Source organism: Callospermophilus lateralis, chromosome 9 (assembly GCF_048772815.1).
Source record: "Callospermophilus lateralis isolate mCalLat2 chromosome 9, mCalLat2.hap1, whole genome shotgun sequence".
NCBI lineage: Eukaryota > Metazoa > Chordata > Mammalia > Rodentia > Sciuridae > Callospermophilus > Callospermophilus lateralis.
The window spans coordinates 38,570,738-38,584,985 of NC_135313.1; the positions used below are offsets into that span (position 1 = coordinate 38,570,738).

At 34.9% G+C, this 14,248-nt stretch overlaps 1 protein-coding gene across 1 annotated transcript in view; it reads left to right on the forward strand.

Annotated features, from left to right (window-relative positions):
- Dnah7 (dynein axonemal heavy chain 7) overlaps window positions 1-14,248 on the forward strand; it is a 289,014-nt gene that overhangs the window by 75,598 nt on the left and 199,168 nt on the right. The window contains exons 15-17 of the mRNA XM_077110312.1: window positions 552-776; window positions 1,527-1,673; window positions 10,840-11,525. Of these exons, the coding sequence (XP_076966427.1) occupies window positions 552-776; window positions 1,527-1,673; window positions 10,840-11,525 (1,058 nt within the window). The remainder of the gene's footprint in view (window positions 1-551; window positions 777-1,526; window positions 1,674-10,839; window positions 11,526-14,248) is intronic.

Below are 14,248 nucleotides of genomic sequence, written 5' to 3' on the forward strand. Positions count from 1 at the left end.
TTTAGTAGAAGATAATATACATATTGGATGATTAAGGAGTGATTTTATAGTATATTGATGGTGTGGGGTCATTTTTTAATTTTGTGGGAAGTTACTTTCTACAGCAGCAGTAGTTGTGTCTGTTGAGGTGCAGTTTCACTTTCCAAGTAGATTGCAAACTTCATGAGGATGTTCTGTTCTTTATCCCTCTACATTGCCAGCACCTAGCACAGGTCTTGACATATAGTTGGTCGTGCAAAATGGAATTCTGAAAGAATAAGTGAAATCACTCAGAGAGCATCTGCTTTTGTCTTCCAGCAACCCACAGCATTCCTCTGTACTTCCCCATTGCTTTTTGTATGTCATTAAGTATTTTCTAAGTTTTTTTTTTTTTTTCTGCCATTTTGGTGAGGTGCTTGGAAGGGAGGGAGGGAGAAGTGATCTGAGCTGCAGTCCTTTAGTTTAAACCAGAAGCCTTCACCTCTAATAAGTCTGCACATACTTATGCAGTGTATTACCATGTCTACTTTTTGACATAAGCAGTTCATTTTGTTATTTTTGTTTTCCTTCAGGCTTATATCCAGAAAGTGGAGGCGGTTGATATGGTTGAATTGGGAAATAGATTAGTGGATTCTAAAAACTGCCTTGCCTTCCTCATTGAGTGTGCCAACTTTTCTCCAGCAGACATTAGGTTAAATAATAATGTTTTCCAGTGGTATGGAAGAATGGGAGAAATTTTTGATGAACACAGAAAAATTATTAAAGAGAAAACGGAACAATATCAAGATGGCCTTAAGGTTGGTATTTTAATATTTTAAATTATTTTTATTTTGAATTTTAAACTTTTCATAACATTGCCAAATCTTTTATTTCACAGGTCATATATTGAGCTTTCTTACTTTATAAATCTTAGTTGAAGATAGTACATATATTGGATTTCTGCTTATTGGATATTTAACAATTGAGTACCCTATTATCAATGTGGGGTCATTTCTTGATTTTTCAAGGGAATAGGAAGAAAACATTGGAAGATTTTACCCACAAGTGACTGTGACCATATAAGATTTTTAATGAAAAAGGAAACACTGTTAATCTTATATAGTTTATAGTACTATTTTTAGTCTTTTATATTTTTAATTTTTTTTTTTATTGCTTGAACATCAATGCTCCGTTTGGCAAAATGTCCCTTCATACCTCATAATCACTAAAACTCTCCTAAACATTGTGACCAGAGCATTTTCTTTTAGTTTTTGTTTTAATCTTTCAAATGAAGATGATTTGTGACTTACCTTTGTGTACCTATTCAGCCTTATCTCCTACCTTTCTGTACTCTTTGCTTATGACTTTTCTGTAAACCCAAGCAACATCTACGCTCTGCTCCTGTACATCTCTCATCTCTTGCACATTGTCTGTGTTCACTCTGGAACACACTCTGCTGCCACCATGTGCCTCTCTAACACAATTTATTTTCTGAGAATTCTCTCAGATCTCAATGCAGCTTTTCCTTTGCTCTCCTTTGCATTTTTAACGCAAATTTTTTTTATTAGTTGCGGTGTGAACGGTTTGTGGAGGAATTGGAGAGTTATGCCAAACAGGCAGAAGAATTTTATACATTTGGAGATCTTCAGGATGTACAAAGATACCTGAAGAAGGCTCAGACACTGAATGCCAAATTGGATTTAGCTGCAGACAAGGTATAATTTAAAATTTAATTTGTTTAAATGAAAAAGAATGGCATTTGTATTGGGTATTCACCTTTAAGAAATAGATTCAGCTGGATGCAGTGGTGCATGCCTGTAATCCCAGTGGCTCAGGAGGCTGGGGTAGGAGGATTATGAGTTCAAAGCTAGCCTCAGCAATTTATAGAGGCCCTAAGCAACTCAGCAAGACCCTGTCTCAAAATATAAAAAAAGGTTGGAGATGTGGCTCAGCAGTTTAGTGCCCTTGGGTTCAATCCCTAGTACCAAGATATAGATTCAAATAAACCATTTTATCTATATAACTAGAGAATAATAGAAATGGTACAAATAGATTTTACAGATGTTCTTCAAGGAAGAGCAGGATTGCTGTTTTCTATTGGTATTGATTTTTTCATGGCCTTAATCTTTTATTTTAAGGATAGAGTCATGTCTAAGTCTGCTTCTCAGTTTTTGCTTTGCATGATTAAATATCAGTATCATAATTCTATCATAAATATAGGTTTCGAACCTATATTATTTTAGCAGAAGTAGGCAAATAATGATATCTGGTGACTGTTTAGGTTTTCCATCTTCATAGAAACCTGGTTAGATTTTGCAGCTCTATTTGTATTTTTTTAAATTGTCTAAATTGATGCATTATATTTATACATAATAGTGGGATTCATTGTGATATATGCATACATGCCCATAACATAATTTGGTCAATTTCATTGCCCAAAGTACCTCCTCTTTTCCTCCCCTCTCCTTCCCCTTGTCCCTTTCCTGTTTTGTTTATGTCCCTTCTATTTTTGTGAGAGTCCCTTATTGTTATTTTCTTTTATCAAGCTTCCACATATGAAAGCAAAAATAACCCCTGAATTTTGGGGTTTAGCATATTTCACTTAGCATAATGTTCTCCAGTTCAATCCATCTACCTGAAATTATATCATTTCATCCTCATTTATGTCTGAGTAAAATTCCATCCTGTGAATGTACCATATTTCCTTTATCCATTCATCTGTTGAAGGACACCTAGACTGTTTCCATAACTTGGCTATTGTGAATCGGAATACAAGTCTCACAATACTATTCTGATTTCTGTTCTTTTGGACAAATACTAGATGTGGTTTAGCTGGGTTTTAGGGTAGTTCCATTCCTAATCATTTGAGGAAACTCTATACTGACTTCCACAGTGATTATACTAAATTTGTACTCCCACCAACAAAATATAAGAGTAAATTGCCCCCCACCTATTCACCAACATTTATTGCTATTTGTATTTTTGTTAATTGCAATTTTAAATTGAGTAAAATAAAATCTCAGTGCAATTTTGATTTATATTTCCATGATTGCTAAAGCTGTTGAACATTTTTTCATGTATTTGTTGGTCATTGTATTTCTTATTTTGAGACATGTCTCTTTAGTTCATTTGCCCATTTATTTGTTGAGTTATTTGTTTTTGTTGTTAAGCTTTTTGAGTTCTTTAATTCTCTGTTGGAGAAATAGCTGCCAAAAGATTTTCTCTTCTTCTATAGATTTTCTTTGCTCTGAAGAAGCTTTTTAACTCAATGCTATTTCATTTATTGATATTTGGTTTTATTTCCTGAATTTTAGAAGTATTACTAAGGAAATCAATACTTAATCCTACATGTTGGAGTGGTGACCCTGTAATTTCTCTAGCAGTTGCCAAGTTTCTGGTCAAATTCTCAGGTATTTGATCCACTTTGGGTTGAGTTTTGTTCAGGGAGAAAGAAATCTTGTTTCATTCTTCTACCTATGGAAATTCGGTTTTCCCAGCACTTTTTATTAAAATGGCTGTCTTTTTTCCAATGTGTTTTTGGCACTTTGTCAAGACTCTGATGACTATATATGTGTGGATTTTTCTTCTATTCCTGTTGTGTTCTATTCCTTGATCTTCACGTCTATTTTTTATGCCAATACCACACTGTTTTTGTTACTATAGCTCCGTAGTAGAACTTGAGATTAAGTATTGTGATATCTCCAGCATTGATCTTATTGCTCAGAACTTTGGCTATTATGAGTCTTTTATTCTTTTGTATGAATTTAAGGACCTTTATTTTCTAGTTCTGTGAAGAATGTCATTAGTATTTTGATGGGGATTGCATTGAATATGGATAACACTTTAGGCAATATGGCTGGTTTGACAATATTAATTTTGCCTATGCAAGAACATGGGAGATCTTTATAACTTCTAATATTCTTTTCATTTTCTCTTTTCATTGTTCTGCAAATTTCATTATAGAGGTCTTTCACCTTCGAAGTTAGATTTATTCATAGGTTTTTGCTTTTTTGAGATTATTGTAAATGGAATTGTTTTCTAATATCTTTTTCAGTGGATTCATTATGGGTATACAGAAGGGCTATTGATTTTTGTACCTTGCAACTCTGCTGAATTTACCACCTCTAGAAATCTTCTGATGGAGTTTTTTTGGGGGGGTCTTTAAAGTATAAGATCATATTATTTGCAATCAGTGATAATTTTACTTCTTTTCCTATTTGTATCTCTTTTATTTCTTTCCCTTGCCTAATTGCTCTGGCTAGAGTTTCTACTATTACATGGAATAAGAATGATGAGAGTGGGCATCCTTGTTCCAAATTCTCAAGGAAGTGCTTTCAGTTCTTCCCCATTCACTATTGAGTTTGGGTTTTTCCTGTATATCTTTTATGATGTTGAGATAAGTTCATTCTACCCTTAGCTTCTCAGTGTTTCTTTTGCCCCCCAACCCATCCATTCTTTCTTTTTATTTTCATTATTTATTTATTTATTTTAATTAGGTGTATATGACAGCAAAATGCCTTCTGACTCTTTGTACACAGTTGCAGCACACCTTTTCATATCTCTGGTTTTTGTACACGAATGTAGTGTCACACCCTATGTGCAGTCTTACGTGTACCTAGGGTAATGATGTCCATCTCATTCCACTATCTTTCCTACTATCATGCACCCTCTCTACCCTTCCTCTCCTTTGCCCAATCAAAGTTCCTCCATTTTTCCCATGCCTTCCCTCTCCAAGTTTTGGATCAACATCCACTTATCAGAACATTTGGGCTTTGGTTTTTGGGATTGGCTTATTTCACTTAGCATGATATTCTCCAACTCCATCTATTTACCTGCAAATGCCATGATTTTATTCTCTTTTAATGCTGACTAATATCCCATTGTATATGTATATATATACCACACTTTCTTTATCCATTCATCTATTGAAGGGCATCTAGGTTGGTTCCACAGTTTAGCTATTGTGAATTGAGCTGCTATGAACATTGATGTGGCTGCGCGCATTACTATAGTATGCTGATTTTAAGTCCTTTGGGACTTAAAGGAGTGGGATAGCTGGGTCAAATGGTGGTTCTATTCTAAGTTTTCTAAGGAATCTCCATACTGTTTTCCAGAGTGGTTGTACCAATTTGCAGTCCCACCAGCAATGTATGAGTGAACCTTTTCCCCCATATCCTTGCCAACATTTGTTGTCTGTATTCTTGATAACTGGCGTGAGGAAAAATTAATATTGTCAAAATGTCCATATTACCCAAAGCACTATACAGATTCAATGCAATTCCAATTAAAATCCCAACATCATTCTTTATAGAAATAGAAAAAGCATTCTCCAATTCTCCAATTCTCCTTTGTCTACTCTATTAGACTTCTTTCACTTATCTATTAATTTATATGGGATAACTTCTTTGTGTTATTCTGTCCTTTTCTTCCCCTTTCCTTTTTTTTTTTTTTAACTGTAGCTTCCACATTTGAAAGAAAACATTAAAACTTTGAGTTTCTGTCTCTCTTTCTTTTGGTTAATTTTGCTAAGGGCTTATCAATCTTGTTTATCTTTTCAATGAACCAACTCTTTGTTTCATTGATCATTTGTATTATTTTTTTATTCTCTGTTTTACTAATTTTGGCTCTTAATTGTTTCCTTCTCTCTACTTCTTTTGGAATTGGTTTTTGTTTTCCCAAGATCTTGGATAACATGATAATGGCATGTTTTTGGGGTCTTTTTGATTTTTAGCATTCAGAGCTATAAAGTTTCCTCTTAGAACCACTTCATGGTGTACTAGAGATTCTTTTATGTGGGATCCCTATTCTCATTTGATTCCAGGAATTTTTTCATTTCTCCTCTTATTTTCTCTCTGATTCATTTAAAGTGCATTTTTAATCTCCATTTGTTTATGTAATTTCTATGTTTTTTCATGCTGTTCTTTTCTAATTTCATTCTATTATGATCTGATAAGATGCAAGGAATATACAGTTTTTTAAAAAATATTTTCTAAGACTTGCTTTGTGTCCGAAAATATGGTCTGGAGAAGATTTGGAGAAGGTTCCTTGAGAAGTTGAGAGAAAGTGTATTAAGCTGTTGTTGAATAAACTATTCTATACATGTCTCTTAGCTTCTTTTGACTCATAAAATTGTTTAGCTCTGAAGAATCTTTACTGATATTGTGTCTGAATGGCCTATCAAATGGTATAGAAGTATGTTAAAATCACCCCAATATTGTCATATTGGAGTCTTTTGAGCCTTAATGTCAAGTACTGTTTTATATAATTATATGCACCAACATTTGGGATATAAATATTTATGGTTATATTTTTTTGTTGTGTTGTTCCCTTTACCAGTATGAAGTGACCTTCTTGTCTATTCTGATTAATTTTAACTTGAAGTGTGCTTTATCAGATATAAAAGTACTTATTCCTGCTTGCTTTCAGTCTCCATTCGCATGGGATATCTTTTTCCATACTTTTACTTCAGCTTGTGGTTGTCTTTGTCTATAAAATGATTCTCTTGCAAACCACTTATAGTTGAGTCTTATTTTTTAATTCACTCTGCCAAAATTGAGACACATTTATTATAGAGGGATGTTAATAATAAAAAAGTGTTAATTTTGTCTTAATTTACATTTGCTAAGTTACTCTTATAATGAGATTTATCCTTGCCAGAGCTCTGAAATTTGTTTTTAACTTCTGTGTTATTTCTTTAAATATTTTGTGTAGCGCTTTTGTAGAAACCATGAAGTTTTTAGTTTATGCTTATCTTTGCAGATTTTTATTTCTCCTTTGATTCTGAAGGTGATAGATTTGCTGGATATAGCATTCTTGGCTGGTACTTGTTATCTTCCAGAGCTTTGAATGAGACATTCCAAGGTATTACTGGATTTTAGTTCCTTATGAGAAATAGGAAGTTATAGGTTTACTTCCAAATGTGACCTGGCATTTTTATTTTGAGGCTTTTAAAATTCCATCCTTGTCCTGTATCTTAATTAGAATATGTTGTGGAGAGGTTCTTTTTTGGTCTTGTCTGTTTGGGGTTCTATATGCCTCTGGTATCTGGATGTCCATTTCATTCCCAAGCTTTTGACATTTTTCTGGTATTATTTCACTGAAAAGATTGTTAATGCCATTAGCCTGTACTTCAGTCCCATCTTTTCTTTTTCTTAATTGCTGACTGAGTGTTCAAGTTCAGGTATATTATCTTTAAGTCCTGAAATTCTGTCTCCTATGTAGGTCTAATTTGTTGGTGAGATTTTCACTGAATTTTTTATTTGCTTTCTGTCTTTCAGTTTCAAGATTTCTATTTGCTGATTTTTCAGAACCTCTTTGTATTTAAATTCTCTTTTATATTTTTATTTCATCTGAGTTATTCCTTAGATTTTTAAATTCATTGATCATTTTAATTATCAACTTTCTGTATTCTTCATCTGGGATTTTATCCACATCAACATTTTTAGATTCACTTATTGAGGGGTTGAAATCTTTAAAATCATCTTTTTGGCCTATTTCCCCATGGTTTCTAAGGTCCTATTTTTGCATCTGTTGAGATGGATTCTTCTTCCTCTTTTACGTGGGGGGTCCTTTGGTGAGTAGTTATCTATAATAAATCCTGAGCTGGGAGTATGTCTTATCATCCATGTATCTGAACAGCATAACCAAGTGTTAATTTCAACCTCCAATGCCTCTTTGAAACCACAAATAATAGTGGTATTATAAGAGCACACTTTATATTAACTTATATTAGCATATGCTGTAACCATTAGTATTAATGTTCCCTACAACTCTATTAACAAAGGAGAATCATGGGTGAGAAATAATAAATCATAGGATAAAAAGATTAAGTATTAGTTGTAGTGTACTAATTTGAACTGAAAGATGGAATAAAATAAAATAGAAGAAAAAGGAAAAAAGAAAGTAAAATGGTGGGGAAGAGAAGGGAGACAAGTTAAAATAGGGAGAGTAAAATGGATGAAGGACAAAGGATGGTGATGGAGATGGAAGAGAAGAGGTATCAAGACAGGCTCCAGTTAATTGACAAAATACATAGTATTAGAACTCTGACAAAACACAAATTGTAGGGTGACACTAAGAATCAGTTATCAAGCAGTTAATGCAATAGTTACCATGCAGAAGTTCTGTTTCATTCTTGCTGAGATATTATTAAAAAGGGCCATTCTTTTTAGGATTTTGATTATAGAATCTTCCAACTTTGAGGCAGTTTCTGTTATGCAAATATCACGCTATTCATTGTTCTCTGACCCAAGCCAGATAAACTTGTTTTAGGGGAGTCTGGATGCTGTTTCACTCACTCCTTTCCTTGCTATCTCTACTCAAGGGGAGGAGGCTTTGTCTGCTACAGAGCAGTCTGTACTCTCAAAATGGCCTCGTTATTATGTCAGGGAATAGGAGTGCAATTCTGACAGGGCTGCTGACCTATCCTTCATCTGCTACATCTGTAGATTGATCTGGGTTGCCTTGCACCTTTCATTCCAAGAGCCCTAGGCCAAGTTCAGGGGGAATGCTGGGGGGAATGGCGGGGAAGTGGGGGTGGGGATGGGTAGGAGTGGACATTAGTCTATTCCCCTCCCTCTTCTAAGTTTTGGGAGGTCTCTGCTTTCTGCCTAACTCTAATGTGTCCCAATTTCCCCTCCCCCATCAGCCATATTACTTATCCTAGAGATCAAACAGCCAATTTCAAATGAAATTACTTCCCATTCTCCTCTACTCTTCAGGCTGAATGGCCACTCTGAGTTTGTCTCTAGTTGGAGTCCCAGCCTCCTAGGCCCAAATTAATTCATGGTCTGAGTCTACCATCCCAGTGAAGAGTAGAGCCTAAATGGTTGTTTGATCTTGAGTATTCTAAATTAAGCAAGTATACCAACAACAGGGGAAAAAAGAAAAAGAAAAGAAAAACAGAGCAAAAATCTCAAGGGTAAATTGCAGGGATTCCTAGTTGGCTAGTTTAGGATTAAGAGGCCCTCCAGGCTGTCACTGCTTCCCTGCTTTAGCCACCTCTGCCAGGGTTTGCTGGGTCTCTCTCCTGGAGAGCGCCAAGACTTTCTCCCACTTAAGTTCAGCTCTGTGCTACAGCACATTCATTGCTGCTGGTATCTATTGCCTCTTTTCTAGAAACCAATGTTTTTGGTTTTCAACTAGTTGCTAGTTCACTGGGTTGCCTACTTGTGTTTTCCTGCTTTCTACCCCAGTTAGCTGCTACGAAACTGATGTTTTAATTCACTCTTGAAGTCCTGCTGTAACATTGTTAGTTCCTCTGATCCACCATTTTTTCCTCTCTACAGCAGCATTTTTAAATTGAACCTATTATTTTCTTTCACTGAGCCACTTTATTCCTAAAACAACTATTTCAAAAACTAGCTTTCTCACTAGAAGAAACTGGGAGAAGGAAAGCCAAAGCCTTTGACATATATAACATTTGAAAACTTTAATTGTATTTTTTACAAAAAGAGGATATATGCAAACATACTATATTATGATACCCTACCATTTTTTTACATTGAAAGTTTTTAATATCTATTCAGGTAATTAAATACTTTATAAGAATCACAAATATGTAACCACCCATTGAGAAAATAGAAATAAACTCAATTTTCAAAAACTGAGGTCAGTGAAATTTTAAGTAACCTGCATAATTTATATATGTGTCTTGCACTTTCCAGTTCTACAGATTGAACAACCCACATCTTTACCTACTTCACAACTAAACTAAGAAAATTATTTCTTTCTCTACCAAGTCTTCCTCTTCTTGTCCTTCTCACTTTTAAGACCAAGGTCTGATCACACCTTTTCTACAGAAGCACTTATGAATACACTATTTCAGCATTCTCACCTATGAGTGAAAATATTTTATATACACATACACAGACACAAACTATCCATTTTACACTGAACAGTTACTGCTTTAAAACATCTCTTCTTTTGTTTTAAATGATTATTGAACAATTGCTATTTAAATTTCTGCCTATGCGTGTCTTGTTCCCGGAGCTGGATTCCTAACCCTCTGACATTGGTAATTTGCGATATAATACTCTTCTATTTTTCACAGTACCTAAGACAATCCTGTATATATTTAAAGTATTTGAATTTCTAATAGTGAAGGAAGCTAGATCCACAATATGTCTGGGTACGCAAAAATTTCTTTATATATGTAAATTTATTTGACTGTTTTAACTAGTGTAACCAGAATTGTCCTCTGGAAACTAGTAAAAGTGTATAGGAGAAAAATATTTATTCTTAATAAAAGGATATTACAGCATGGTGGCGCACACCCGTAATCCCAGCTGCTTGGGTGTAAGGCAGGAGGATCACAAGTTTATAGCCAGCCTCAGCAACAGTGAGGTGCTAAGCAACTCAGTGAGACCCTTTTATTCTCTAAATAAAATACAAAAAAGGGCTGGTGATGTAGCTCAGTGTTGAGTGTCCCTGAGCTCAATCCCTGTACCTCCCTTCCCCAAAAAGGATATTATGTCATTTACAAGAATGTAAACAGGAAGCAGAAAACAGATTACTACTCACTTTTCTAGATTACTTACGTTTAATTTTATGGCCTAGTGAGACTTTTTTAGTTCACATTTGAAACATTTAAAAAATTAATATTTAATATTATTCACTTTTTTTGTTTATTTTTAGTTTTGGTACTGAGAATTTAACCCAGAAGTGCTTAACCACTGAGCTACATCCCAGATCCTTTCTATTTTTTATTTGGAGACAGGGTCTTGCTAAGCTGCTTACACCTTCTCTGAGTTTCTGAGGCTGGTTTGAATTTGTAATCCTCCTGTTTCAGCCTCCCAAGTTGCTAGGATTATAGATGTGTGCCACAATGCTCTGCAATATTATTCATTTTCAGAATAGTGTATTTAATACCTGTTTTTTCAGATTGATCAATTTAATGCTGAAGAGGAAGCATTTGGCTGGTTACCATCAATATATCCTCAACGTAAAAAAATCCAAGATGGTTTAAATCCTTATCTTCGTCTGTATGAAACTGCTGTTGAATTTACCACCAAACATAGAGCATGGACAGAAGGACCATATCACAAGGTGAATCCAGATCAAGTAGAAACAGACGTTGGAAATTACTGGAGAGGACTATATAAGCTGGAGAAAACCTTCCATGATTCTCCAAATGCATTGGCAATGACAAAAAAAGTAAGAGCAAGGGTGGAAGAGTTCAAACAGTACATTCCTCTCATTCAAGTGATCTGTAATCCTGGTTTGCGCCCCAGGCACTGGGAGGCCATGTCCGCAATTGTTGGCTTCCCACTGCAGCCAGCAGATGACTCCACTGTCTTCTCCTTTTTAGACATGAATCTGGAACCCTATTTAGATAGATTTGAAGGTATTAGTGAATCAGCTAGCAAAGAATATTCTCTTGAAAAGGGCATGGAGAAGATGACGAATGAATGGGATTCAATGGAATTTGTCATTCATCCTTATAGAGAAAGTGGAACATTTATTTTGTCTGCAGTTGATGAAATTCAGATGTTGTTGGATGACCATATAATTAAAACACAAACTATGCGAGGCTCTCCTTTCATTAAACCTTATGAAAAACAAATGAGGTAAAGTGATATGATATTTATACTATGTTAACAAAAGTGCTTGTAGTTAATGTGAAGTTCCTTTAAGAATTGATACTGCATTTTATACTTCATATTTTTAATGGTTCATTGTAAGAAATGGTGACCTTTATTACTATTATATTTTTTGAGGCATTAGGAATTGAACTCAAGGGTGTGCTACTGTTAAGCTATATCTCCAGAGTCCCCCTTTAAAATTTTTGAGACAACATCTTCCTAAGATCGGAGGCTGGCCTCAAAGTTAGGATCTTCCTGCTTTAGTCTCTTGAGTAGCTAGGATTACAGGTGTGCACCACTGAGCTCAGCTCCTTCATTATTTTAAAAGAGTTCAGATCCTTTTGCTATCTTAATAGATTGTTAACTTCTATATTCATACCAAAGGCAGTGAACAATAACATCCATATATTTATTTTTATTTGCCTATAATTGATATTATTTTTGGATTTCCAAAAAATAATTTTTCTCTGAACATATTTTATAAAGTACATGGACTATAAACTGAAGATAATAATATCATTTTTCAAATATATGAATTATTTTGTCAGAGATGATCTCTGAGCATCTATTTTAATTTCTACATGAGTGAAGGATGGCTATTAAGTGCAAAAGAATGAAACTATAATTTTAATTTGAAGTTTTAAGCAGTAGACACAACCAATTACATTAAATTCTTACCCTGCCTGTGTTTTCAGTTTTGAAATTTGTATTAAGCAGGTTATGTTAACAATTTAAACAATAGATATCCAAATCAAACTACCATCTTCAATGTGAATTTTCATGGCAAGGGGAAGGTTAATTGTCTGAGAGTCTCTCTGATTATAACATGATTGTACCATGTTATGATACCATAAATTTGAGCATGCTCTGATTGGAACTGGCTCATTCTCTGTGTTTGATTGTTCTGTCTCTTACAAAAGTAGCACAATGTGCACATCAAAAGAAGAACAAACTGCTTTGAAAATAATATATATATATATATAAATTATTTTTTTTCAGGAATTGTGCATGATATTATTAGCTAGTGAGAAATTTTCCCCATCAGATAGGGTTTAGGAAAAAAGAAAAATCCCAGAAGAAAGCATAAGGCATTCATGTCTCTTGTGAAAGAAAGTTAAATTCATTGGTAAACACTGGAAGAAAAGAATTTTAAAGGCATTTAAAAATGACTGGTTATTCAGGGAACTATGTGCATATTTTTTGGTTTTAGAGATCTAAAATCACAGATTACCACTTATATATGGAAAGTAATGTGTTAATATATAAAATAAAGCTATCCGACCTCTAAGTTGTTGTTATTAATAAAGTATTCCTTATTGTGGCTATGTTATCTCGGACAGCAGAGTGGTTACAGCTGTCTGGGTTCAAATCTTGGTTTTATCATTTACTAGGAAGGTGAACTTCTGTCATTTATTAGGAAGGTGAACTTCTGTCATTTATTAGGAAGATGAACTTGAGCCTGGAACCTACTCCAATGTGTCTCAGTCTCCCCAATCATAAATATATACTATGATGGATCCTAACTTATTGGGTTATTGTAAGGATAGAGGAAGTACAAATAGAAATTAAAAGTGTGTTTATAAAATCATTAAGTTTATGGGGTTTTATGATTTAGACACACTGTGCCTTTGGAGTTTTTATTTTATCCCTGGTGAGTGGAACTCTCTGTTTCCTTGTTCCCATTCCTTGAGCTGCTTTTCTCTGCCATGATATTCTGTCTTACCTCGTGCCCAGATCCACGGAGTTGGCCATCTCTGAAACCATGGGCCCCAAATAAATTTTCTCTCCTCTAAATTGTTCTTGTCAGGTCTCTTGGTCACACCAATAAAAAAGCTGACTAACACAGAAATTGATACTGAGAGTGGGATTGGTGCAGTGACTAACCTGATCACGTGGAGCTGGTTTGTGGTGGGAGCAATTTGGAAAAATTTGAGATGCAAGCTGTAAAAACTTCAGAATGTTCTACGTGGAGCTTAATGAATGATTATTGTGAGAGACAAAAGACCAAAATGTCCTAAGACTATATACAGAAAGGACTGCTCATGAGGTTTCAGAGAAGAAGGACACTAATTAGACTCGGGGTCATTCATGTTATATTGTGGCAAAGAAGTTGTCTGCATTTTGCTCATATTGTGAAACTTTTTGTAAAGCTGAATTTAAAGGTGATGTGCTAATTAATTAATTCCATGGAGGAAATGTCAAGGCAGTACAGCATTCAGGTGGTGGCATAGTATTGCAGGCAGCTTTTAGCCAAGTTTACTGTGATAACTAGGAGTAGAAAGCAAAGTGCAAAGATTTGAAAAACGTGCAGTGTGGCCAGAAAACTATGAGTAAAACAGAGCTAAGGAAGGTGTGGATGTTAAAGGTATTGCAGCCACTAGAGAAATGCAAAGTACTCTACCCCGAAACAATAGGAAAGATAGTTTAAGGGCATCTCAGGAATTGGCACAATTATACCCATGTTAGGCTTATGGATATAAAAGTAAAAATTCCTTTGAGAAGAGGGCATGGGTCAACTTGCTGGCAGAGGGCACCTAGAAGTTTTTTCACCATGCTTAGCCACCTAAGCACTCAGAAGCTACTACAGCCATGGTCCCAGGAGGACTGGCTACTGCTGGAGATGATGACAGACCTTGGCAAAAACCTTATGATACTGGTTCTTCAGGAATGAAGGATGCTGGAGTTCGAGGGTCACAGAAACTTCCACC